Source organism: Amblyomma americanum, chromosome 5 (assembly GCF_052857255.1).
Source record: "Amblyomma americanum isolate KBUSLIRL-KWMA chromosome 5, ASM5285725v1, whole genome shotgun sequence".
NCBI lineage: Eukaryota > Metazoa > Arthropoda > Arachnida > Ixodida > Ixodidae > Amblyomma > Amblyomma americanum.
The window spans coordinates 202,738,325-202,764,843 of NC_135501.1; the positions used below are offsets into that span (position 1 = coordinate 202,738,325).

At 47.2% G+C, this 26,519-nt stretch overlaps 1 protein-coding gene across 1 annotated transcript in view; it reads left to right on the forward strand.

Annotated features, from left to right (window-relative positions):
• LOC144134527 (uncharacterized) overlaps positions 1–26,519 on the forward strand; it is a 58,424-nt gene that overhangs the window by 11,829 nt on the left and 20,076 nt on the right. Inside the window, exons 3-5 of the mRNA XM_077667434.1 lie at positions 18,431–18,784; positions 20,732–21,100; positions 25,575–25,788. Of these exons, the coding sequence (XP_077523560.1) occupies positions 18,431–18,784; positions 20,732–21,100; positions 25,575–25,788 (937 nt within the window). The remainder of the gene's footprint in view (positions 1–18,430; positions 18,785–20,731; positions 21,101–25,574; positions 25,789–26,519) is intronic.

The window sequence follows — 26,519 nt, forward strand, 5'->3', positions numbered from 1 at the left end:
GGGGAAAATTGCGCGCTAGTTTGACGATCTGGGTACACATTTGATAAGCTAAGCAGCACAGCTCTGTGATCAGATATTCCGTTTGTGACGTCACAGGTTATGAAGTTGCGGACGGCACCACTTACAAATAATAGATCTTTGAGTTGATCCTGTGGCTCCTTGCACTTTCGTAAAATTATTTACTACTTGCAGCAGGTCAAATGTGAACACAATGTCGAGCATTACAGTATCATCGTTTTGGGCAAAGCATGATGAAAAATTGTACCAGTCAATGTTAGGCAAGTTGAAATCACCAGCCAGTATTAGTCTATCGTCTCTTCTTACATGGAATTGTAAATACGCTATTAAGTTTTCCAAGACCATAACAGAAGAGTTGGGAGGCCTGCAATAAGCACTAAGAACAAAGCGAACCTTGTTGATGTATGTTTTGCAAAATACGGCTTCAATTCTGAACACTGAAGCGCTGGCAGACGACGGACGAAGACAGGACGAGACACACAGTGCGCTGAACTGACAACTTTAATACCAAAGGAGGGCGATCCGCACGTTTTTATACAGTTACCCAAGAATAGCCTGTGATTACAGTGTGCATGCGCAATTCAAAGCAAAAAAAAAAAAAACCAGAAAAAGCAGGGGAAGCGCGCAGACGCATTTTTCAATGCCTCAACGGCTTCAGTCCCTTGAGAATCAGGCATCCTGAAAAGTTGCCATGATGATTTCATTAAAATTGCCACTCCTCCACCTCTTCTGTCGCGGTCGCCGCGAGAAACTTTATAGTCTTTGGGAACAAATTCACTATCAAATATTTCACTTCTTAACCAGGTCTCAGTAAGCATGGCAACGTCCGCGTCGTGTGGGAACAGCATGCCTTCAAGTTCTGCAGCTTTGTTTACCACGCTGCGACAATTTATGTTAAGAATTTTGAAAGCCGGACTGTTCCCTTTCTGGTGTCACTTCTGATTCCTCTGGATTTTATACCAACCAAGTGTTTCTTGCATTAGCCCATCCGAACATGTTACCGTCAATGCTAAGCTCTTCAAACACCAGCTTAACCTTGGCATCAGTGCTCTTTTCCCCGAGATGCGCTTTCCAATTACTTTTTTTCTGACGTCACGAATTCTTTTTGAGAAGTCTTCACTAACCGAAAAATCTGTGCCTTTCAACTTTGGACATGCCTTCATTATTGAATCTTTTTCTAGGTAGTCGCTCAATTTTGTTATGGCAGGGCGATTCTTCGTTGATTTCGTACCTATTCTGTGACACCTTTCTATGCTATTTCTTGCCACTCCTAAATTCTTGTCGAAAATTTCCTTTGTTATTTTGTCTCTAAGCTCTGCTTCTGGTTCTTCATTCTCTTCTTTCATTCCGTAAATAAGCAGGTTGTTCCCACGGCTCCAGTTTTCCAGGTCGTCTGTTTTATTTAACAGGTATGAAAAGGTGCCTTTCAGTTTAGTTACAGTCGACTGTAGGTCCTGCAGTTCCGTTTGAGGACAGGGGCAGGCTTTAGAGAAAGTTCACAAAAGTGGCTTTACTATCATAAAAGGCATTGGTTCATTTCCTTATACAAGTATTGCTGTTCTGAACAAGATGCATATGAGGCAGCTTTCTACAGATTATGCTGATGTTCCTTAATTGTTCAGCGGCTGCACGGATGCAATGTACTGAGCTCGCGAACATTCCGCAACCTGCACTGGCTTCGTCAGAATATTCGGAGTATGTATATTCAGACTGTAAGATCGAAATGTACAGCTCAAATAAAGACGAGGACACAAGGAAGACACATGGAACACACGAGCGCTGACTTGCAACAGTTTATTTCAAAACTCGGACCAGTATTTATAGCTGAAAAACCAGGCAATTATCACACATGCGCAGTAGGTGACCCATTCATATGTTGGCGCAAATATAACAGCTCCTTACTAGTAAGAGCAATAGATGGCTTGGCCACGCAGGACCCACCCAACCGGTCTATCATTTCGGCCTGTATTATCTGTAGGAAATGTAAGGAAACGGTAAAGATAAAAACGATAGCGATTCAGATGAAGAGTTTGTGTGTCAGCCTGCTTACCCAGATTGCTGTGTTATCGCCAAAAACCGTTGCCAACTCACTCGGGAGACAATAGAGGCCGAAATGATAGACTGGTTGGGTGGGTCCTGCGTGGCCAAGCCATCTATTGCTCTTACTAGTAAGGAGCTGTTATATTTGCGCCAACATATGAATGGGTCACCTACTGCGCATGCGTGATAATTGCCTGGTTTTTAAGCTATAAATACTGGTCCGAGTTTCGAAATAAACTGTTGCAAGTCAGCGCTCGTGTGTTCCATGTGTCTTCCTTGTGTCCTCGTCTTTATTTGCGCTGTACATTTCCATCATAAATCGCCAACATGCCCAGACTGCCACCATAGTCTGAATGTAAGGGCGCTGAATACAAATCTACAGAAGAAGTTGCCTCGGGAAAACTGATTCGTAGGTGCTTTCGGGATGTAACATTTTTTCCGGCTGCAGGAGACGCAATTATGGCTCTGAAATTTGAATGTAAAAATACCCCCCCCCCCCCTCCCCTCACCATTCAAACGCGAGACGCCTACGCCAAGGACGTCTGGTTGCCCCGCCGTTAGGAAGGGAATGGCTGTGTAGCGCAGTCCTTGGGATACGCGATAGAGATTCGGCGGAGACGCGCGCGGCTAAGAGGTGAAATGAGCAGATAGTGGCGACACCTGCATTTCGTGTTTGGAATTTTCTAGCAGATAACAGCTCTTTAAGTGAGAGGATGGAGTGAGTGTCTCCTGTGTACTTTTCATACGCGGGAACTGAAAAGACGTTTAGGCCTCTGCTTTGCAAACACTGACACCGTGATCTTTATTAGTCTACACCATCTGCTTTCAAGTTTACAATCTTTGGGCATGCTCGTCCGTTATGAAATCACGCCTTGCGAGGGACAAGATCACATCTGCATACAACACTATACAAAACAAAAAGCTCATAGCTGCTCTTTGCTCAGCGATCCAGGGTTAAGAGAGATGTGGCGACTACCCATGTAAAACACGTCCTTAAAGCTCCTGCTGGACGGCATTCTTGACCTTAAGCACCAGAAGCATGTTAGGACACTGCATGAACACGAAACAATTGCTCTTCAGAAATGCCCAGCGTTACTAATTAAAGTCATAAGCCCAATTTTAGCCTGATGTTCCAATTCACAAACAGACGAATTCCTTCAGTACACACCATTTCGCAACGACCAACAGATAGTTAGCCAGGGCAATACCCCGCTGCGCAAATATGCAAAAGTGAGAGCCACTGCTGCCACCAGAGAAAAAGCTAGCTCGAACCTCCGAGATAGAAAAATAGTTCTTTAAATAACACACAGTAAGCACTGGTATAGCCCAGAATAGAGTGCATATGCAAATTTTCTTCAAAGTTTCACGATTTCGAGTAAGCGCCAGTTTTCTTTACGGCTTTATATTTCTCGCCTACCACATGTGCCAAATGACAGCGCGAGCAATCGGAGCGATGCAAGAAACAAAAAAAGTACAGTTGAGGAAAAGTGGCAGTCTCAACGCAGACTTGACTTATTAGAAGTAGTGGCACATTTCAAAAGTGTCCATGTCAGAGCCTTGTGAACAAGAGAGCGCCCTTACGAAGGGTGCAGACTTCTTGAGCGCTGTAGCACAGGCGTGATTAGAGAGGATGCCTTTTCGGTCTCCCCGGCAACCCGTGTGGCACGCAGTGATGAAAAACAGCTGTTGAGCGCTGTAGCTCTCGAGGCCCTTGATCGGCAGATCGGAGTCTTCATCGCATCTCGAACATACGCCGCGTAAGCGATATCAACTGCTTGGAAGTCCGGGGAACAGCAAGTAGCTCTCCTTGATATAGGGGCGCCAAATGGGACACGGCACGCTCCATAGTGCTCGGCGGGTGTCAGCGTCCACGCGAGGATGAATTTTTCCGTCTTTCAGGAGGCAAACCGTAGGATTGAGAGCGTACAGCAATTCCTCGGCGTAAATGTAGCCGAGACCGACGTAAAGCATCGCGTTCGTGCCGCGGGCGGAGTAGAACGGAGGTGCCAGAAGAGCCACAGACATCGATATCACGCCCAGGGCGGCGCTGTAGCAGCCCAAGCGATTCACAGCCAGCCTATGCACGCTTGTAGCCTCAGCATACTCACTGGTATTCATGGTGCGCTGCAGATGCTCTCGGCTCCGCGCCCATTCGCAGAAAATGCTTCCCGAGTTGTAGGTAATGCCGTAGTACTTCTCTAGCTTTTCGATACTATCCAGGTGTTCACTTAGCCACAAGACTGTCCTCGATCGTTTTATTGATCATGTCTTCCAGCGCTGACCTTGTTTCTGGGTTTAATCTGGAGGATGAACGCACCTTTGCAAGTGTGACGCCCTCGATGCTGCTCATCACGCGACTGGTGGCCCGTCGCTCGGCATCTGGAAGGCGAGTCTTGAGAACGGCCGTTAGCAGGGTGCCGTACGAAGAATCCACGTGAAAGGCGCGGAGTATAGGCTGGTTAGAAATCCCCAGTGCACGAATGCCGGCTTCGTTGAACAGCGCGTCGCTAATTGGCGGACCCATGATTTGCACGAGCCACCAAGATGTGTGGAACCAGATCTCCCTTGCAGTGTAGGTCCTGAAGATGGTGTTCATCGCTTGCAGAACCATGTCGTTTGTGATCAAGAGCAGGCTCTTGCTCGTCAGCGACGACCCGTTGACATCTTGCAGCGCTACCTTCCCGTCCTCGGGACTTGTGTTTGCGATGGAAGTAAACCTCAATCTTGGGCACAAAGTACGAGGAATCTGCGGCGTCGCTGATGTTGCCGAAGACACAGCTCTGCATCTTAGCACTTCCCCGCAGGAAAGTCTCGTAAGCACGAGCAGGTGGCCGTTCGTTAAACATACTTTCAATTATCCTCTTTATGTAATAAGAACAAACCTCCTCCTGTAGCATAAGCTCGTTTTGAATCCGACGAAAAATAGTTGCCAGCGGGGAAGGGCTGACGACGACACGAACTCGTCGCGATTCCATCGCCTTCGGCAACAAGTCGACGCGGAACAAGAGGGGCAGCCCCCACAACACGGCAAGCTCGATAAGTGCCCGAAGAGGCTTCCAAGAAGGGACCGCTTCATCTTCGTCCCAGTTCCTAGTAGGCCAGGAGAAAATTCGACCTTTGACGAAGTTCTGCAGTTCCTGCACGGCGGCGCTGTCATCGTTGTCGCGGTCCCTCTCCACGCAGTCACGCATCATTGTCAGGGGTCTGTCTAGTATGTGGCTATTTTGCCGACTCGCAATCTGGACAGCATTATGCCCTTGATCCAATCGGCGATGGCCTCTGCACGCGCAGAGAACGCCGAGTTGCCGTGCTTGCTGGTCCAGCCGGAGCAAACGAAGCGGCCAAAGTCGTCGCATGAAGCTGTTCCCCGGCTGCGGTTGGTCCCTATAATGTACGCGTGGCCCACACAATCCACCGTCGAACAGACTGGTAGGCTGTCCCTGTGGGTCCCGTTAACATGAGGCAGCAAAAAGACTGTCAGCACGACGGCAATCACAATGGAAACTGTTGCCAGGGCGGAAACCGCGATGAAAGGCTTGGCCCAGTTGCTTTCTCTCATCGTTGGTGGTGGAACACTGATCTTCACATCGGTGGCAGGCTGCAACAGACAGATGTACCCAGGATTTGAGGGGAACGCTTACAACGTAGTGTATAACTTATCGCAATATTCTATTTCAAGGCAACCAAAAAATGCCTAGTGGTTTTTCACATCGCATCAGAAAAGTGAAAATTGATCATCAGATTATCATCAGCCTCACTGCGCCCACTGCAAGACAAAGACCTCTCCCATATCCCCCAATTAAACCTGCCGTACGCCCCTTGAGATCTCGGCGCACTTATGTAGAGCAAACACATGACGTACTAAACAGGTAACGATCTTTTCTGATCAAGTCAATTCTAATCGATATCATGATGGTAGCCATTGCGATCAAGCTGAAACTTACACCGCGTTCATGAAACATTTTAAAGATGGGACGCCTATAGAAGCACAAAATATTAACATCAAAACAAATTTCAACTATTTCTCAAGCAATGATTCCTTAATTTTGGGCCGCTATTTGTCAAGCATTTTGGGCATGACAGCTCCGCAAATGATTATCACACGCTGCTCTCTGTCCGTGCTTGACCTCCAACCGCAAGTCGCACTAGGCGCCACCTAAAATTTAAGCCGATACTATTGGCTGGGGGTCATTTGACAGGGAAAAGCAGCTGATTTGTCAAGTTGGATTCGACTCCACAAGCGAATTTTCCCCTCCTCCTCTGATGTTAGCCGGAGGCGTGAAGTAGTCACAAGTGTACGTCATGGCCCCGCCTCGGAAAGAAATCTTTTCATGCTTTTTACTACCCGGGATATATTAGAGGTGCGGGGGCGGGGTCTCCTCGCGGTGGTTCGCTGTGTTTTTTGCTGCGAAAGAAACACTACGCCAGCCAGCCAGCCACGTCGGCTCGTCGCGTGGTCGCACTTCAGCCGTATGCCGTGGCCCACGAACGACCTTGAGCCGCCGTTGCCTAGCAACGCCGCAGCCGCGCTCCAACAGATGGCGCCGCCGTCGACGCCGCTGCCGTCACTGCTCGCTCCACCAGATATGCTCCGCTGGTGTAGAGGGAGAGGATTCTGGATTCTCCTGACCAAGGATGCCCCGGCTTCTGTCAATTTCACGTGCATCTCATATGCGTGGTTGCCGTCAAGCCAACGATGAACCTGGATTTTTTTTCTCCCTCTGATCATCCAGAACTGGTGCTGAATAAACTTGTTGAACATTTGGCCTCAGACGCGCGGGCCATAGTTAGGCACCAAACACGATGCAATTGTGCGTAAGTGTTGAGCGTAGCCACAGGTCGAAGCGCAGTTTGTTTATCTCGATAGGGTTTACAAATCGAAGCAACATTCTTTCAGATGTACGTAAATACACTCTTGATACACGCATGCCACACACACGTATTCGTGCAAAAATCAGGTCCACATGCATTTGCAAAATATCCGCGATAAAGACGGCAGATTGGACTAATATAGGAGACCACTATAACGGTATGTTTTGCTGGCATAGCGTGTCAAGTGACCTGCGTTCTCTAATCGGTTCTCCGGATTCTCTGCCGCTGCCGGGCTGAAAGAGCACGCATACAACAGGCGGTGGTAATGTTACGTTCTGCGCGCGCGTGCATTTTACTATCTTCGTCGCTGCGTCCGTAATACTCAGTCGCATATCGGAGGCGCAGAGGCCGACCTACCAACAACTGCCTTGAGCGCTCATATCGTAGCTCGTTGGGAAAATGATTTCGTCAAAAAGCACGTGACCACTCTGGAGAACTTGGAAAGCGCTCTTACTTGGCCCGCATGGAGAATCAGACGTGTATTACCGAGATTTTTCGGCGTAAAAAGGGAATTGTCATACCCAGCAATTGTGGAAAAAAGCATTTTCGAGCGGAAAACCGTTTATGAACGCAATTTTTTCGTTTAATAACAATCAAAATAACCGCAGATCACCCGGCGGAAGTCTTGCATTTTTTTTTCTGTTGATGTTCTTGCTATCGTCAAAGCGTTCGCCATTGGTTTTCTAAGGCAGCTTAGCTGCTCGATGCGATCGCTGGAAACACTTAAAAAAAAAAGATTTTTCTACATATCAGAATGATGGACCGTTGACTTCAATATTTTCATAACAGTGTCTTACAATTTTTCAGTTTTCACAATTTTTGTCCGAGAAAGGTGGACTTGGTACGAACTTCTGATGCAACTTGAGCGATTCACGTGACCCTCAGGTTCGATGTAAGCGGGCTTGACAGACTCCCAAGAAACATGTAGAAACTGCAGGAGAGGACGCCTATAGGCGCACACGCATTCCGCATACTTCAAGCAACGCAGCATACAGAAACGCACTCGACAATCATATGGTGTCCAGGACACTCCTCTTATGGAAGGAACGAAGACGCTCACGCCGTAGCCCGAGCATTACTCCCCCGGGCACCCTCCCGCTCTGAGTATAGCACACTAGATTCATAGATAAGGTACGGAGACATTCTCTGGCACCAAGTAGCAGAGGACACGCTCCACAAGACCCCTGTGTCACCAGGAAACGACGTCTACAATCGAACACATACCTAAGCCCCAGTTAGACTTCCCTATAGGTTTTTGCCTTCCTTTTAACACATGATATGAGAGTGGCAGGTAAATTCAGAGCTGGACAGGATAACGAACCCAACAACGGATGACTGGGAGGCCGCGCTGTGCACCCCGAGCCTTAGAGACAAGACATATACGGCTCGTGGGCAGGGCCAGGACGGGAACCGATACCAACGGATTCGTGGACTAACGAAGCGACCATTAATCATAAACGGTTTTAGTCAGTCAGTCAAGCTTCTGTGCAGTACCCCAAATATAAAATTCCAGTTGTTGTCGCCTCTAAAGCGATGGCACATACCCACGGTGGGGGATTGGCCAGGGTTTGGTGCAGATCCAAACAGGAGGAAATTCATCCAGACATCTCAAGCGGCTCGTAAATACACATAGAGGAATTTGTGAAAACAAATAACGAATTTTGAAAGATCTTGAGGAAATTGGAGTGAAAATCGAAAAAAAAACCAAAGAAATGAGCGTCAAAATAAAATAATTTTAAATGAATAATCATAAATAAATAAATTTTGAGAGGAAAGTAAAGGCAACAAAGAGTTAGCACAAAAATCGCCCGGTTTCGTTAACATGCCTATGAAGAAGCTCACACACCTGCTTAAGGACATGCCCTTTGACGGTTGCATCGAAGGAGAGGAGGACGGGAAGAGTAAACGGCAGACCTAATTCAGCCAGAGGAATTTGTAAAAACCTAATGCTTAGTTAGAAAAAAAAGATCCCTACTTCGTCATCTAATACGGGGTGAAGCGGTGATGATGATAGTTTTGACTGAACAGAACTAATCACGATGATATGTACTGTGCACGCATTTGACTAAGAAACAAATGCCATTGTACGCTCTGAAGCATTTCAGTCTTTCTCTTCTTATTTTCTCTCTTTTTATTCACTCTGTGTCTGTAGATGAGACTTCGTCAGGCGTGCGATCAGTGAAAAAGAAGGAGCCCATGACTGATGCCATTGCTTTCTGAGGCCTTCCTTCCTTCCTTCCTTCCACTGCTTTTCGGTCCAGTCCCCTGGCTCATCGAAGACGTTCGCTCTGCATCACACACGTCCGCTGCCCGCATAGTACCAGGAAGAACCTCATCCCTACGACGTCCAGGCGATTGCTTTTTCGCGGTCGTTTGCTCCACACATCTTCGTCTTGGTTCCTGCTCAGGTAAGCGCGACATTGGAATCGACATTTCGTGCTATAAGCGTTAGCTGGTACCTGTGACCAAATCGCAAGGCGTCGCGAATGGCTTCGGTAGACTGCTCTGCAAAAGCTCCTTGTGACCGTAGCCATTGTTTGCAGTTAGGGCCCGTATAAAAGTGGTCTATAGACAGTCTGTTGACTTTTTTGTAGACTCTATTGCCTTCGTATAGTTACACCAGGCAATGTGTCTAGGGAGTAATTTTTAATTTTAAGCCTATACCAACCTTATGTACCTTCCGACTGACTAAAGCCATCATCTCGACGCCGTGGTGGCTGAGTGGTTATGGCGCTCGGCTGCTGGCCCGAAAGACGCGGGTTCGATCCCGGCCGCGGCGGTCGAATTTCGATGGAGGCGAAATTCTAGAGGCCCGTGTACTGTGCGATGTCAGTGCACATTAAAGAATCCCAGGTGGTCGAAATTTCCGGAGACCTTCACTACGGCGTCCCTCATAGCCTGAGTCGCTTTGGGACGTTAAACCTTCATAAACCAGTTATTTCTTTTTGCCTATTCATAGTCTATAGACTGTATATGGCCAAAAGTCTACTAAAAGTGCATGGCCATAAATCTGTATATTGTCTATAGAATGTTTATAGGAATTGTATTGCACATAGACTGTTCTCCAGGGTTTATCTATAGAGAGTCTATATACCTTGTAGATTATACTAGCCCGTATACGGTAACTACCTCACGCATCCATGGGCGAAGCGACAATAGAGACTAACTGCTTCACGCTTCTTATAATGTGCATGGCCTGCGTCCAAGCATCGTTTTAGGTCTCTGGGATGCGCCACGCATTACTTTTTTAGACAGTCTCTAGACTCTTCATAGACTTCTAGGACTCTATGGACTTCTATGGAAGTCTATGACTTCTATGGAAGTCTGTGGAAGTCTATGTCTTCTTTAGACAGTCTATAGAATGTCTAAAGAAGTTATTGTAAGAGAGGCGCATATCTCCCGGGCGTTCAGTGTATATTTGCTTGTTTGACTGTCATACAAGACGCTCGCAGTGCGCATTACGTGATGCCTAGCGCATCCGAGAGGCCGAAAACGAAGCTTGGACGCAGGCCACGCGCATTATAAGGAGCGTGAAGCAGTTAGTCTTTATTGCCGCTTGGTCATTGATGCGTGAGGTAGTTATCGTATACGGGCTAGTATAATCTTTCCCCCGTCTTCGTCCAAACTTTATGCCACCCCATCGCTGTCTCCTACCCTTCCACTCACCCGAGTGCAAGAAGTTCGCGATGCCCGCTGCAGAACTTTCTCTTCTTGCAATTAATCACTTCGTCATATTAATGCGCGCGTTGTGCGTCACATTGTTGCGATGATACCTCTATTACGAGTAGGACAGGTTCGCCGGATTCATTTTACTGGCTTGGGCGCGCTGGGTCAAGGTACAAAATTGTGCGCCAGGATTAGAGGACTTCTGAGGTGTTGCTCTGCGAGTAGACTCGGAGCGCTGAAGATATGGTACTGTTTTCAACCGTTACTTCAAAGAAAATCGTGATTAGAGGCGGACTCGTTATTGGATGCCCACTATTTACGCAGGTGGTGGGCCGTAATACTCATGAATTTAAAAATTGGCAATGGCTTAACTTGGCTAACCCTACAATTCAGCGAAAAGCAAGCACGCTTGCTAAGCGTCTGAGGCTCGTCCATGGCAGCTCCGCCAGGTGCTCGCGACAGCCGTTCTATATATACCCAGGCGACCACGTGGCTACGACGTGGTATCACATGGTCCTACGACACCCCCACCGGATGTCATCACGTGGCTACACGTCACCTCATCGTATGTTCTTAAGGACAAAGGTCGACCCAAATGCCACCAAATGTCAAAGGTCAACTAAAGATCATGGGTCTAGGTCAGGGGTCAAGGGTTTGACACCATAACTTTACCACAGACGGCTATCCTTGGTTGGGCTGAAGGTCGTTCAAGGTCGTTGTGCTGTCTACCCGAAGACTGCTTTACCTAGCGTAGTGAGGCTTTTCGCTTCAATATGTCGCAGTTTACTGCCGCTTCCTGAAAAAGTTCCTACAAGCCTCGCTGCACACAGATCGCTGAGTTCTCCTGCGACAACACCGTCATCAACTTCCTACAAACGGTCTTGAGAAGGAGCCTAACGATGGGCGAGTACATTTTCTCTGTTGGTTCGCGTGGATATGCCTTGTACTTTGCCTTTGTATCTATGTCTTACTGCTGCAATGTCATCTCGCCTTCTAAAACTGGACTGCCGAGACAGAGTAAATCAGCAATATTTTGATTTCTGCTTGCTGATCGCTTTCGGTCTCAGGGGACCAGTCGCAGTTACAGTCCAACTTCTCTGTCATCGGTGACCAAGGCCAGTCTACGTTTGCGTCAACTGCCTCAGGTAAGCGTAAAGAAGACTCTTGATGGGTGAACACGAGGGCACTGCAATGTCTTTCAGCATCAACAAACCATGACTTTCTTGTCAGCTGACATGGTAGATTATGTGTTTGCTTGTGAAAGGAAACCGATTTTAAAGGCTCATTAGAAGAATTAGATTTCTTCACTGTGCGCACAGCATCTTCTTATTTATGCATGTACTGTTTTTTTTTCTTTCTTTCAGGCGTAGGATTCAGTCAGTACTCACAATCCTCGAGTAAGCATACCATTATCTGCACTCTGTGGAAAAAAATGCTCACTGCTGTCGTGCAGGTGGTGCATGAGAGACTTTGAGGCTGCTTGCCATTAACATTGCCATTAACAGAAAGTCGACATTAAAAAAAGCCGCCCCGGTGGCTCAGTGCTCATGGCGCTCGGCTGCTGGCCCGAAAGATGCGGGTTCGATCCCGGCCGCGGCGGTCGAATTTCGATGAAGTCGAAATTCCAGAGGCCCGTGTACTCTGCGATGTTAGTGCATGTTAAAGAACTGCAGGTGGTCAAAATTTCCGGAGCCCTTCACTACGGCGTCCCTCATAGCCTGAGTCGCTTTGAGATGTTAAACCCCCCTACATCAGACATAAAGAATAGGCTCCTTTCCTTCACGCTTCGCACAGTCAAAAACAGTAATTTTAATCTTTGTCGCAATCAATCTTCGATATCGATATTCAATGAGAACCGTAATTTCTAACCATTTCTTGCACGTAATAACGCCTTCAAGTACAGCTTCTTCCGCGTTCTGGGGAGACTTCTCTTTGCGAGGCAACACACGTTCACTATCGAATTCGGATTTTGTGTCTACAGTTGTGTCGTAGGGACATGCGGATACATTTTGTTTACATTTTATTTTGCCGTGTGCTTTTGGTTCGTGAAATTCTTTATTGCAATATATGTTATGTGGCCCACTCCTGCTATAGGCCCATCATGGGGCTGTAGTATTTTCAAAACAAGATATTTTTCACGTATATGCATTTTGTAGCATGCATGCCGGGTTCTTCTGAGCAGCAGAGTATGCTTGGTTTGCACACAATCCTGTGCGGGCTGCTTTTCGGTGGGGGCTTGCGAAATACAAATGGACCCACGTGCGGAGATTGAGGTGGCCGGAGTAGAACTAGGGAGGGTACAGGATGTGATCTGGAGGTTGAGGTGGCCGGAGTAGAACCAGGGAGGGTACAGGATGTGATCTGGAGGTTGAGGTGGCCGGAGTAGAACTAGGGAGGGTACAGGATGTGATCTGGAGGTTGAGGTGGCCGGAGTAGAACTAGGGAGGGTACAGGATGTGATCTGGAGGTTGAGGTGGCCGGAGTAGAACCAGGGAGGGTACAGGATGTGATCTGGAAGCTATCGCCACAAGGGGTACGTCAAAGTGTGCGAGCAGCAATGGCCGGAAGATATCTTATTTTACAGCCGTCGCTAATATTACGGTGCTGTCGTTTGCCTGTTGTTTTGATGTTTTCACGTCAACTCCCATTAATTAATTTCCAAGCAAAGTATGACAGCTGACTTGTTACTCTCCGAAGCATCATATCTCCTCTTCCTCGAATTTCAGCCTTTGAAACAGAGCAAGTATTTATTTTAGACCTTGAAATGTCGTCAGCTGTAGAATATGCTTTACAGTGGGAAGCGGCATAGCCTCTATGGCCTCGTACAGTCGGCATAAAAAGTTTAAGGAACGTATGTGCTCGGGGACAAATTTACTGCCGCGAGTTCGTCTGACCCAGTATTCTAATACTGATAACCAGCGAATGTAGCGCGCATGTCCCCTCATATATGCAGGCATCTCACGAGATTACCTAGAGGGGCGGCTGCAAACACATTGTTTTTTTTTTACGCTAGCCGCATCCCTTAAAAATTTTCTGCCGACCAAGCATCACCATGCGGTGTGTAAGCGAAAGTGTTCATTGCCGTATGGGTGGTTCTTTCTGACACCTTTTCTGACACCTTCACTGGGCATGTTGAAGCACACAGGGATGTTTTATGGAAAGCAGATTGTGTTGGCTTGCCAAGCGTAGCTTCCTTTATTGAAGCAAACAACTGTTTCTGCCGTTATATGCAATGAGAGGGAGTAAAGGCTAGGAAATCTGTAAACGAGGCATGATCGTTTAGTCTAAGTTCTACGTTCTTCCAAGGAAAAATCATTGATCACGTAGTAGTGAGATTTCCAAACACAGGTGACACTCACACAGGTGCACTACAGTCTTACAGCCTTAAGGCCTTAGAATGTCTGTAAGGAAAGGCTCGCTATGGTCTTAGGTTTGTATGCGACAGCGTGCAGAATAAAAAAAATGTTTCGTGTGAGCGATAGTTTTGTTATAACTGCCCAAAGCGCAAGCAGGACGGCAGAGTTGCGCATTTCGAACAGCTGAATCTTTTGTGGACGCACTTTTCTGCGTACACTTCGCTGCAGCTTACGGGAAGATTGTTACGCTCTGTTTGCGAATGGACAGCCATGATCTGAAAGGAAAAGCGCAGCTCCTCACTTCTTTGGCGAAAGCTGGACGCCGTGGCGAGACCGTCGAGCCACCGTCACGACAAAGACAAGGCGCATAACCCGAAGACAAGAAAGCGCTTTTTCTTTTCTTTTTTGCGCAGCCATTCGGCATGTTTGGGCGAAGCCCGCCAGTGATATGTAAAAATGTATAGTTGCGGCATATAGAAGTGGTTTTTGCTGCATATTAAAGCTAGTGCTGACGGACTCCTCAGAAAGTCGGTGAATCACTTTAAACAGTAAGGCATTTAACTTTATCCTAATAGATAACTTTTTGTTACCACACACAAAAACGAATGTAGGATCACTGAATGCGGACTGTTTTATCAGAGCAAGCAGGCCGAATACTTAAACAAGGCAGAAGCAACACTTAACAAATTACAGAAAACGCACAACCTGACAGGCGATTAGAAAAGTTGCTGATGGATGTCTAAAACGGATCATACCAAAAGCAGAGTGTCGATACACCGCAGCAAAAGCAGTGCAAGGGGATGAGAAGAAAACCTGGAAGCGAAAACACTCTCCTTGCTGCTGCTTCTGCTGGTTTACCTTCTTTTGTTGTCGTTACTTGTTGCTGTTGCTGTCGATTCGGCTTTAATGTTTTCGTTTCCAGTTTGCTTTTAGGGTGGTAGTACTTAAGCCTCCGCTCAGCAACCTTACAAAAATTTTTTTAGACAGTCTATAGATTGTCCATAGACTTCTGTCTTTAAACTCTATAGAATCTCTATAGACAAACCCTAGAGAACCGTCTATAGGCAATACAAATCCTTTGACAGTCTTTAGACGAATTACAGATTTATGGCCATACACTTTTAGTAAACCTTTTTCTATATATAGTCTATAGACTGTGAATAGACACAGATAAATATCTATAGGAAGGCAATAGAGTCTATACGAAGTCTATAGAGTGTCTATAAACCATTTTTAAGGGCAATTTCGCCGATCTTTGTCTGAAGCCTCCTTGACCTTGAAACAACTTAGCCGCTCCACTTACGGGGCCTCCTTAGCAAAGAGCCCGCCGTGGCATGTGGCTCGGTCGCTGATTAACGATTGGTCGCGAGAGGTCGCTCGGGACAAACAACCAGGATCTCGCAAGCCCCACCGTTGGCTATGTTTGAAACAACCACCTGGCGGGGCAGATGTGCATTGCTTAAACGCCTCACCATTGCATTAGGACTGGTAGAAGAATCCCCAGCGGTCTAATAATGTAGAGAACGACCGATTACGCATGTATGGGCATGTAAGAGATGTGAGGAAAGGACATTAAGGGTACGATGGAGCAGTGACATCATTCTTTAACGCTTGTACGTCCTGTTTTCTTGAATCTGTGGCAATGTTACTATGTGCGCACCCCTTTGCTTAACCTGCAAGACGCACCGGGATGTCACAGTGACAGCGTAGTTTGACGTGAACTGTGCAGAGATTCGAGCCTTAGGACAGTATTCACAACTATCATATTTTGCCTGATCCTGGTGGGATTGGTAGGCCTGGCCACCTTCCTCATCATCGGATGGGTGGATGCCGGTGAGTGCGAATATATACCCAGCGCTATATGGAACGCCAAAACGCACCAGGTAAGATGCTCTGAACTCTTCCCTGGAATGCGTTGTTTTGGGCGTATTTAACTAATCCAAAGAAAGTCGCTGCTATTTCGGCTCTGGGCCAATCTTTGGTATGTGAACTCCACAGCATTTCGAAGTCACTGAATGAAGTGAAGCGTCCACTGGTGCACACGCAGGCCCAGTATGAAAGGCGGGAGCCAATTTGTTCACTAGAACATTTTCAGCTATAACCTCTACAATGAAATGGAAAACCTACCGTGGGAGTACACACCAAACCAAAGAAAAAAGAGCGCTTTACACTCCAACTTACGGAGTATTGATTGGTTGAAGTTTTGCTTTGAAAATTTACCCACCTGTACTTGCGAATGCAGAGGGCTCTCTGTCGGCAATGCTCAACACTAGCTTTTGACAAGCCGGGAATATGCATTACTGCAAACGTGCGTTACTACAGATGAAAGGTGTAAAGTCGACGTTAAGTGAGAAACCATAAAACCAGTAGTGAGGCGAGCGGCGGTACAGTGAGAAGCATGACATAGTAAATATAGAAGAGTTTGAAACGACTCTGCGTTAGAACAGTAATCTTCTACTTCGTTGAAGTCAGTGCGTTGAAAGGTACGCGTGCTGATTTAGCTGCGAATTATAGAGACGCGAAAGAATTTTCTGTTGATATGGAACGCCATTTGACCTTTATTTCATTGCGGGTGTTAAATTCCCTTTAACCCATTGACACCTGCAATCAGTGTCAACTACAGACTCTTCTATATGACAATGCCTGGGCACAAAACAGCTCTCAGTGGGGCGCAACCATGGAAAAGGCCGCAGGAAAACTAGGTGAAGTGCTAAGCGCGATGCTTGCTCATTGAAACTTGCAAAACCTCTTAGGCAAATGAGAACGAAGGCTATATCTAATCTCTTACTTGGTGATATTGGGGCGCCCTCCTAGTTACAGTTCACAAAAGCTCGCAAGACTGTTAAGAGTGTGAAATACGAATGTCTGAGTATTAGCTGCGGTGCAGGAGCAAATCACTATTCCGAAAGACACCGTGTCGTTACTAACTTCGCAGAGTATTGGCGCGCTGCGCAGTCCGCCGGGCGAGCCATCGCAACCGTAGCTCTCGCCAAAACAAATACGCAGGGCGATTACAAGTTTGTAGCGCGAGTGATCCAGTTTTAGCTGGCTTCTGATCGCAGTGAAATGGAGACATATTAGAGTAGATGCGCTAGGAAGGGTCGTATAAGCACTATGCCACCAGAGCGGAGACCTAGTGGTTAACGGATCCGCCTCGTATTAGGAACCTTCGGCGAGGTGCAGAAGGTTTTGGGCTCGTATGTCGAAGGTGCACTTTCAAGGGTCCAAAGTTGTCCGCCAGTGGGCGTGTGGATGCGTTTTGGCCCAAAGTGCAGAACGGAGGACAGAGCGAAGAACATTTCACTATGAAGCCACAAGACCATCGCAGCGGTGGCATAGGGGTTACAGCACCCGTCTAGTATGCGAGAGGTGCTGGAAGGCACTGGTGGTGCTAAGCTCGTAATCGGGAGTTGCTTTTTTACCGGTGAGTGCCCGGAGACCGTAGGCAAACGGCTCTAAACTGAGAAAAGGGCTGATAGGAGGTAACACTCTTAAGCCATAAGACCCGTTACGTAGCCGTTAGTCGGAAAATCTGATCTTACGAAATTGTTTACCTGCGGATATATCAGATGTTATCCTGGGTTTTACCTCTGCCGGTACAGCTGTAGTCGAGTGAGCACTATCTGTAAACGCTGCCGTGTAAGGAACTTCATTTTTGAGTACTGTATGAAACCAGGGGCGTAAATTCTCCTCCCTACTTCGTTCCTGCCACTCTTGTTTGGATCGAACCATCGACGCCCAGTCCTCCAGTCGAAGTGCTCCTCTGAAATACTCACTCCTTACGCGGCGCCTGAAAGACAGCAACCTCTTATTCTGGGTGTAATTCGCATGGTTCTCAACATGTCGTTGCTCAGAAAGCAAAACACACCAGTTGCGAAGGGTATCGCCGTGGCATCATCATCATCAACCTCTGAGACAACACTTCCCCCTATGCCGTAAAAATATTTGTCGAATTCCCAGCAAAATTCTTGAAATCCTTTTCCATCACCTAAGGAAAACCAAGCTAAGTTCTTCAAATGATGCTAAATAAAGCATCAAAGTATCACGCTCTTGGTACCACGGCTTGAATTATGGGAAAATTTTCCAACTTTTACGTTGGTTGCATAAATTGGGAAGTTCAGACGTAACTGCGTTAGCGTTGCAAGGATTTTATTTAAATCCGTGCCCCTTTGCTGCGAACGTACCAGCAAGAACACTCGCCATGAATGTCTCGTCGGTATCCTAGCCTAAGGCGAGGCGGTTAACGCGACTGAGGGCTGAGGAGGATATTCCAGTTACGAATCCTGGAAAGTTCGTTTCTCTTATTCGGCGGCGCACCGGTGTCTGGAAAGGTGATCACAGACAGCTTGAAGCCACGTTACAGTAGAGCGCTTACAAGTGACAACTGCCGCTGCATAAATTGAGCTTTGCGGGTAAAGAAGGCTTACCTTCCCGCGACTATTACAGTTGTCGTCATCTTTTTGCCCGATCTACCGCAGTTGGCATTGAAGATACCGACGACATCTTCGAAGGCAACGGGGGTGGAAGTGGCGGTGGTGGCGGTGGTGGCGGTGGTGGCGGTCCCTCGTCCCCCGGTCCCGTTGGGAGGCCGCCCGGCCGAAGAGGCGGCACAACCAGGCGGCCCATCTATCGGACGCCTACGACCAGCCCCCTACCTGGGACTACCGACTCCTCCATTCCTGGGCCGTTCGTTCCGACTCCGCCAACTCCTTTTACACCACCAGCTCCTTTTACACCGCCAGCTCCTTTTACACCACCAGCTCCTTTTACACCACCAGCTCCTTTTACGCCGCCAGCTCCTTTTACACCGCCAGCTCCTTTTACACTGCCCAGTACGTGTCCGTGAAGGCAGCGTCTCCTACGACTATAGCTCAATAGAGGGCGCCCACCTTGGTGAATGGCGGTGCAGTCTGCAGATCGTTGGTAGCACCAGTTGACAAACTCCTCATGAAGCCCTTGGCTTTCGAATTAGGCAAGAACTCAGAGGTTAACAGACTCTCGTGACAACTATGGGCAGCAAGATAAAACTTTGTGCAAGTTAGTAAACTCCCAGGTTGGTGATAACGGCGCCGCGCCCAGCCGTATAAAGCAGTGTACCAGATGCAGTAACAAAAAGGCATTGACAGAACACTCCGAGAGATAAAATTGTAAATAACCGATACTTTTCAGCGCTTATGACTTTAGGAACGACGAACAGGGTAATTGTCTTTCTATTTTGTAAGCCCAGCAAAGCGGCTACATAGAATAGGCAGGTTTCAGAGTGGTCTTTCACAAGTGGTGCACCCAAAAAGCTCTGACATGCATCGTATTGTCAATCGAATGTCCCACGGCGTGTGAGGATCTCTTGTTCTTGATGCGTATGGTCCATGCGGTTTCTGACAACGAACTCTCGTGTGATCGATGACATGACACAGGTGCCCTACACGCTCGTAATTCCAACCGGCTTAATTCAAGCTGCCTGTTTATTCGAATTTTACATGTACCGAACACGCCAGCCGTTGAAATGGAGCTATCGAAAGTCGCCTGCACCATTGCTGCTCTACTCAGAAAAAGCACGATGGTATAGCTGGGGTTTTTCGCACATCAACGCCGGTTCGAAGAGCCTATCACATTGTTACTGTAGCCGCATTCAGAGGAAGTCTGAACTGAATCCTTGCTCTTCGGTCCTACTGTGGGTGAAGCACACTGTGAAGCGTTGACCCTGAGATGATGAAGCGTGCAAGGGAAGAAGATAGCAAGGTATCAGCGGTACTGGTTATAGCCTCTTAGGTATAAAAAATTTAACATCCTTAGCCAATGGCAACAGCGGATGCCCATAAAGCAAAGAACTTTCTGTGAGGCGTTACCACTAGGGAAGCGCTTCAGTAAAGCGTTTTAGTGGGTGATTTTGTTGCGCATAAAACGTAATGTAACCAACAAAGAAAGCGTGAACAGAACAAGTGCATAAAAAAACGCGGGTTATATATTTGCTTGTTGCATCATGTTTGATCCACACCTACTAGGCCGCATGGTTACCCTGTTGGTTGGGCATACTTAACAGCTTCACTGCGGCAGTGATTTTCAAGGTCCTAATTCCTGTTCTGTTTTTAGTAGCCGACTGGTGAGCCACCCTTAGATTTTCTTGGGTGCGGCGTGACCCACCAGTGTGCCTCGGGCGAACTCATTTAATAGCAAGCTGGCATGTGTGTTTTCTGCAGCTTCTTTGGAAAATCCGGGCTGTAGCATGGTTTCATAGCGCCTCTCAGTATTCGTGCCGCTCAGCTGGCATGCGCGGCGTGACCCACCGGTGACGTGCGACGCAGTGAACGTGTTAAATAGAAGGACTTTAAAGATGCCCTCATCCTTTACCTATTTGAAGAACAGTACTGTGGCTCCTCCTGTCGCTAGTTTGTTGGGCAAAAATAAAAATAAACACTGAATTCCTCAGGGATAATTCTGCGTCTCTTGTAATTAACACAGATGGGGAGTGCTTTGCTCTGAACTAAAAAAAAACAGTACTTGCGGTGCCATTAAAGAGGGAGAAGCAGCCCTGTCAAGTGTACAGAGAGTATTTGTTCTGTTGATTCATCGACATCAAGAATTGCTTTTTTATTGGGGGGGGGGGGGGGGCGGCTGCTGGCTCCGTGTTCTGTTTATGTGAAGGCATACGGGTTCGAACTTTTTGCATAAAGCCGGCAACATGGGCAACCGTAAGTCAGTCCAACCAGCCAGCGCGAAACTGCGCTGATTTTGCACTTCTTGCCACTAACCTCGTTTTGTGCACCCGTTCTAATTTTCAGCGCCTTCGCCGATGACGATGTCAGTGCCTTCGCCACTACCGACTGTTCCGACGGGTACCCGAGAAACTGCTACTACTACCCTACCGATCACAGCTACCGCGACTGCCCAGACGGCGACGGCAAGTATTCGGACGACTACAACCCCGACGACCACGACAACCACCCGAAGGACGACCACTCGTACGACGACCAGGCTCACGATGGCCACTCGTACGACGACCAGGCTCACGATGGCCACTAGTACGACGACCAGGCTCACGATGGCCACTGGTACGACGACCAGGCTCACGATGACCACTCGTATGACAATTACAACGACAACGACTACCACGACTACGACGACGACTACCTCAACAACTACAACTTCAGGTGAGAGCCCATTCTACGTATACAAGAGGAGGTGTGAATGTAATGCGTGGACAAACCTCAAATGAGTGTTGCATAAATAAGCTTGCCTGTAACGTCAGTGTAGAGGGAGAAAGCACGATGACGCAACATATGACGGCTTTGTTTAAGGTTGATGCGGTAGCCAAGGGGCTCTCTGCCCCAAGTTTACCATGAAAGCCGCCGTTATATAGATGTGATTACTAAGTGTCTAGGCGTCGGTGTATTAGTGATTCGTCGCAACTATCATCACTGCCCCCAAGACAAGACGACGATAGACTGCGCTTGCGTCCGCACTTTTCGTTTTCCTCCCGCATCATCTTCGCCGCCACAAAAATGACAACTTTGCTAAGTGTGACAGTCATGATCGTGGGGAGCAAAACGCTCATTAGTGCAGATATTGCGTAAACTAAAAACTAAACGTGTTTAAAAACCCCCGGCGATGCTACTGTTAGCCAGTAAACTTGGGAAGTCGGCCTCAATCCTTGCCTGGCCTTGTAATTAAATCACAAGTAAATTTTCACTGTTTCGCTTCTGTCATTACTGCGCTTTTTTCTACATCTCGCTGTTTGAATGACGGCCACTTGTAACTTGTGGCATCGTCACCACGACTGGACGTTTTTGAATGCTGATTGCAGTGCGTCAGTGCAAAGCCACCGATCCCTGAGGCTAGGTAACACTGAAACACTAAAAACAGTGATCGCAGAGCCCTTTTCGGTGTGGACGCCATGAGTTCGAATTGATAGGCGGGAATATTTTTCAAATCTAATTTTTGGGGCTATAAATGCGTCGCTTGCTACCGTACAAATAGCAACGCAGGTCAAAAGAATCGCTGTATTGATATTTACAAAAGGCAACAGCTGGATGGTGTTCGTGTCCCCTTAAAGCTGCGTGACTTTGTCACCGTGGAGAACATTTTTGACCTCTTCTGAAACGTGATGAATACCCTTTGTGTAATAACCTTGGTCCGTCGCTGCCGTTCATAGACTGTGGAGGTGAGCATGAAGCCGTGGTTCAATCCTATAGTCGTGGTCACCGCAGTGGGATGGAGGTAATTTGCAAAGCTGCTAGTACTCTTTTCCAGTGCATAGGAGATAACCCCAAGTAGTCGAAATTAATTCGGAGCTTCCTGCAACGCCGCACTACATTCGAGTCCCTCGGCTTAAAAGCGGAGGAATGAATTAATGCTAATAATTGCTGAACCAGTGACAGACACGGTGCCTCGAATTTTGCCACCCGCGCTCTAATGCGAAAGTGAGACGCAATCGTGACTTGGCTTTGTACCAGAGGCACTAGTTCGATGACATTCACTTCCGTAGTGATCAACTCTCACTGCAAATGAACTCTATTATGTGTATTCCTCTGCAAATGCATTCCTTTTGGCGTTGTACCAGAGGCGCTAGTCCGATGACATTCACTTCCATAGTGATCAACTCTCACTGCAAATGAACTCTATTATGTGTCTGTAGTGCTCTGCAAATGCGTTCCTTTCGGCGTGGTACCAGAGGCACTAGTCCGATGAGATTCACTTCCGTAGTGATCAACTCTCACTGCAAATGAACTCTATTATGTGTTTGTATTCCTCTGCAAATGCATTCCTTTCGGCGTAGTACCCAAGGCACTAGTCCGATGACATTCACTTCCGTAGTGATCAACTCTCACTGCAAATGAACTCTATTATGTCTGCATTCCTCTGCATCCTATGCAAATGCATACCTTGCGGTGAAGGTGTAAAGCTGCATAACCTAAGTGGCGTTGCCACAGAACCACCTGCGGCACTACATAACAAAGGAATTTTTGTGCTGACGGTGCACACGAGGAGACGCAGTCACGTCCGACATGTCCGTCATCTTCGGCTGACGCCGCGTGGTAGGACCATCCTTGACAAAAATGGTCTATAGACAGTCTATAGACTTTTTATACACTCTATTTCCTTCCTATAGATATTTATTTTTGTCTATTCGTAGTCGATAGGCTGTCTATAGACAACAGTCTACTAAAATTTTATGGCCATAAATGTATAGATTGTCTATGGACCTCCTTCACCCCGCGACGTCACGAAGATGCGGTGGCGCTGATGTTAGCAGCGACTTTCGCATGGTAGGCAAAACAGGCTCCGCTTGCCCGTGCCTACCGCAGCTGCCGCAGCTACCGGCGGCTGCTTCAAGCCTGTGCACTGCAGAAGCAGCATATATTGACCAGCTGCGTCACTGCTGGATCCGCGTAGTAGCATAAACAATATCAAATTAGCCTCGATAGGTTTCTCGCGCATAAATGCCGCATTCGGAAACTGGCTAACAGGCATTGGGCCACGGTAGTAAAGCACGAAGCCTGGGAGTCGATAGGCACTGCCACTCAATGCACTTAATAGCATGCAAGTTACTGCGTTCATTCACCTGAACTTCAGGATAGTAGGCTGATAATTGCTCAAGGAAAAAAAAAAGACATATGGACATATGCAGCTGCACACGTACTTATCACATTGAGCCGGAGTGCACGGGGCGCCGACAGGTTCACTCGCCCCCAAGGAATGCGTTTTTTAATAGCACACCATGTTTTAATGGCGCGTTTTATGACATTTAATATTTACTTGAAACTGTTTCTTGATATGACGACGTAATCATTTCATTCGAGTAGAAAGAAGTCTGGTAAGTTGTGTCAATCTTGCGCGGTCGCGTTGGTGTGCTTAGAATAGCGTACCTTAAGTGTGCTAACCGCCATATGCTTTTTCATTGCATCATGCATGTGTCATGTTTCATGAGGTAGCGAAGCTTGTTTGGAAAGAAGCAGCCGCAGGCGTGCTACTAACAGACACGTGGCGAGATTGAGAGGGAACGCGGCAATGAAAAGTGTTTTCGTTATTCATGCATGCGATATGTAACTAAACTTGGTGCAAATATGAAATTCCTACGCTAGTTTCAGTAATTCCTTTTATTTATAGCTATACCTGGTGCAGTTCTGGGTAATTATAATTAACACCGTCGTCAAGTCCCCCAAGGCCTCAAATAATTGAGTAGATAGTGCGCAGTTTTTTTATGCCAGCATGTACATAAAGCCCTGTTCTGTACGATGACGCGATTAGTTCTTTTCCTATATGATCAGTACTTATGCATGCATAGTTACATGAAAACGTTTCTTACAAAAAAATAACTAACACAGTACTGCACGTGTAGGGAAAAAAATCGAGAGATTTATTACGCTCCTCAACGTCTCAGGAATAGTTCGCGATAAATGGAATCATTTGATTTTCATGCGAATTACGAAGGTGAGTGATCCAGTCGCAGAAAATGTGAGAGGTCACAAAACGAATCTTTAAGTTTATTCCCTCGTTTATCGCATCTTCGCTTTCGCTTTGGTCAAAGAAATGCGGCACTGAAATCAAAGAAATTACCTCACAATTTTTCACGACCACACTTCTAAAAAGCGTAATTTATAAATTTGTACTCAATATTTTTCTATAATTTTTCGTCACGAAACTAGACTTCAGGGCTAGGAAAGAAAATAATTCTATAAATCAAAAATTTTCACCAAATCGACCAGCTTAACAAGATGACAAGTCGGCCTGGCTGGTGCATGGTCATGCGGCTAAAAACAGCGCTAAGCGAGACAGGAGATCAGGGACACGACGCTGTCCCCACTTTTCGCACAGCGCGACACGTACGTATGTCAGCAGACGATGAGCGCATATCTGCTCCGACGAAACAAGGCCAGCGCTTCCCCTCACTATTGTCCTAGTGCAGAGTGCAGAGCGCAAAACTAGTGCAGTGACACTAGTGCAGAGTGTAAAAACTTGTTTTATTCAATGCCTAGCGCATAAATAAACGGAGGAATGCTTTCTACATGTTTACTACTAACCATATATACAATACAGTGGCAAACTATTTCTCTTTATAGGCCGCACGTGGCCAACACGAGCTCGTGTACTTCAACAAATTACTAAGTTGGAAGCATCGACCATTGCTATGATTCGCATAAACTGGAAACGCGCCTACAAGCCTTGAAATCCCGCGCTCAACACCTATCCGCGACGCCACTCCCCGACCTTTTGCCTACCAAGAGCTCGCTAGCGACTGCAGTGCCACCTAGTTTGTTTACAAACATGCAGGAGGTCTATAGACTGTCTATGGGATTTGTATTGCCTGTATACTGTTCTTTAGGGTTAATCTATAGAGAGTCTATAGACTATAGACAAAATGCTATGGACCGTCTATAGACTGTCTAAAAATTTTGTGAGGGATAGCTGACACCGCTCTCCATATGGTCTCGAAGGTGTCATTCCAGGCTTCGGAAGCTTTTGAGATCGTGCTGTCGCGCCATCTATGCGACGTCGTGAGCAACACTTCGACTTTTTAAAGTTCGCGTGATATGAAGCATCGGTGTCGGGGGCACACAGGCTGTTTAGAGCAATGGCCACCGAGTTGCCCCAGCGCCCTCTAACAACCCCATGTTCTTCGCGCAGTTCCTCTGAAAGAGTTGATCTGCACCGTGGGACATTCTGCTGTCCTCTCATACATGTACCCGCCTGACAGATACTGCGACTACCTTTACTACACCGAGGTGGTCATCGTGAACGACACAATACATGCGGCCAAAGTGTATGAGAGCTGGCAGCTGTTCCAAAATTTGGCGAAGGGCTACAGAAATGGTAAGCCCGGAGTAGCCTTCGACTTCCGGTGAGTAACGCTTGCGCCGGAAGCTTCAGGTTTTGCTTCCGTAGTGTCGATTTATCGTGGCGCGCTGTGATTATAGGAAGTGAGGCCACTGAAAAACGGTTAAGGGTGGACACAAAACACACGCTAAAGAAGACAAGACAGGAGCAGGCACCACATGACGGTTGAACTGGCTGCGACATGGTAACTAGCGCTAAAAAAAAACAGAAGGGACTACGATAAGATGCCAACCGTACGCACGCTCGACATCAACTGTTGCTGCTAGCTAATCAAAAGCACGAACTAACCCGACCTCCTTCTTCGGAATGTCAACTATAACGTTTTCTTTAAATGAATGTTTGAAAACGCCGCTGCACTCGTGCTTGCTCATATCACAAACTACTCCACAACCGAGAAGTTCTACATGCGGAAACCAAAGTGGCAGAAAGACGGGGCCCCAACAAAAAATGTGAGGTCACTGAGGTAACCCGCATTGGTGGAATGTGAAAGCATTGACACCTCCTCGTTTTACCTTTGCCCCTCTTTGCCTCTCTTTGCTTCACTTGTCCCTTCTCCTCACAATTACTCGATTAAGCACTGATGTAAATTCATCCAGTTTCCCAATTACCACAATTATTTGTCTTAATCAAGTTCCATGAATTGCCCATTGAGTTTTCAAACTTGGCGCCACGCTTCGTTTTCAAATTTGGCGCCACGCGTTGGCTCCGCCCACATTTCTGGTTTTTCAGGTTCGG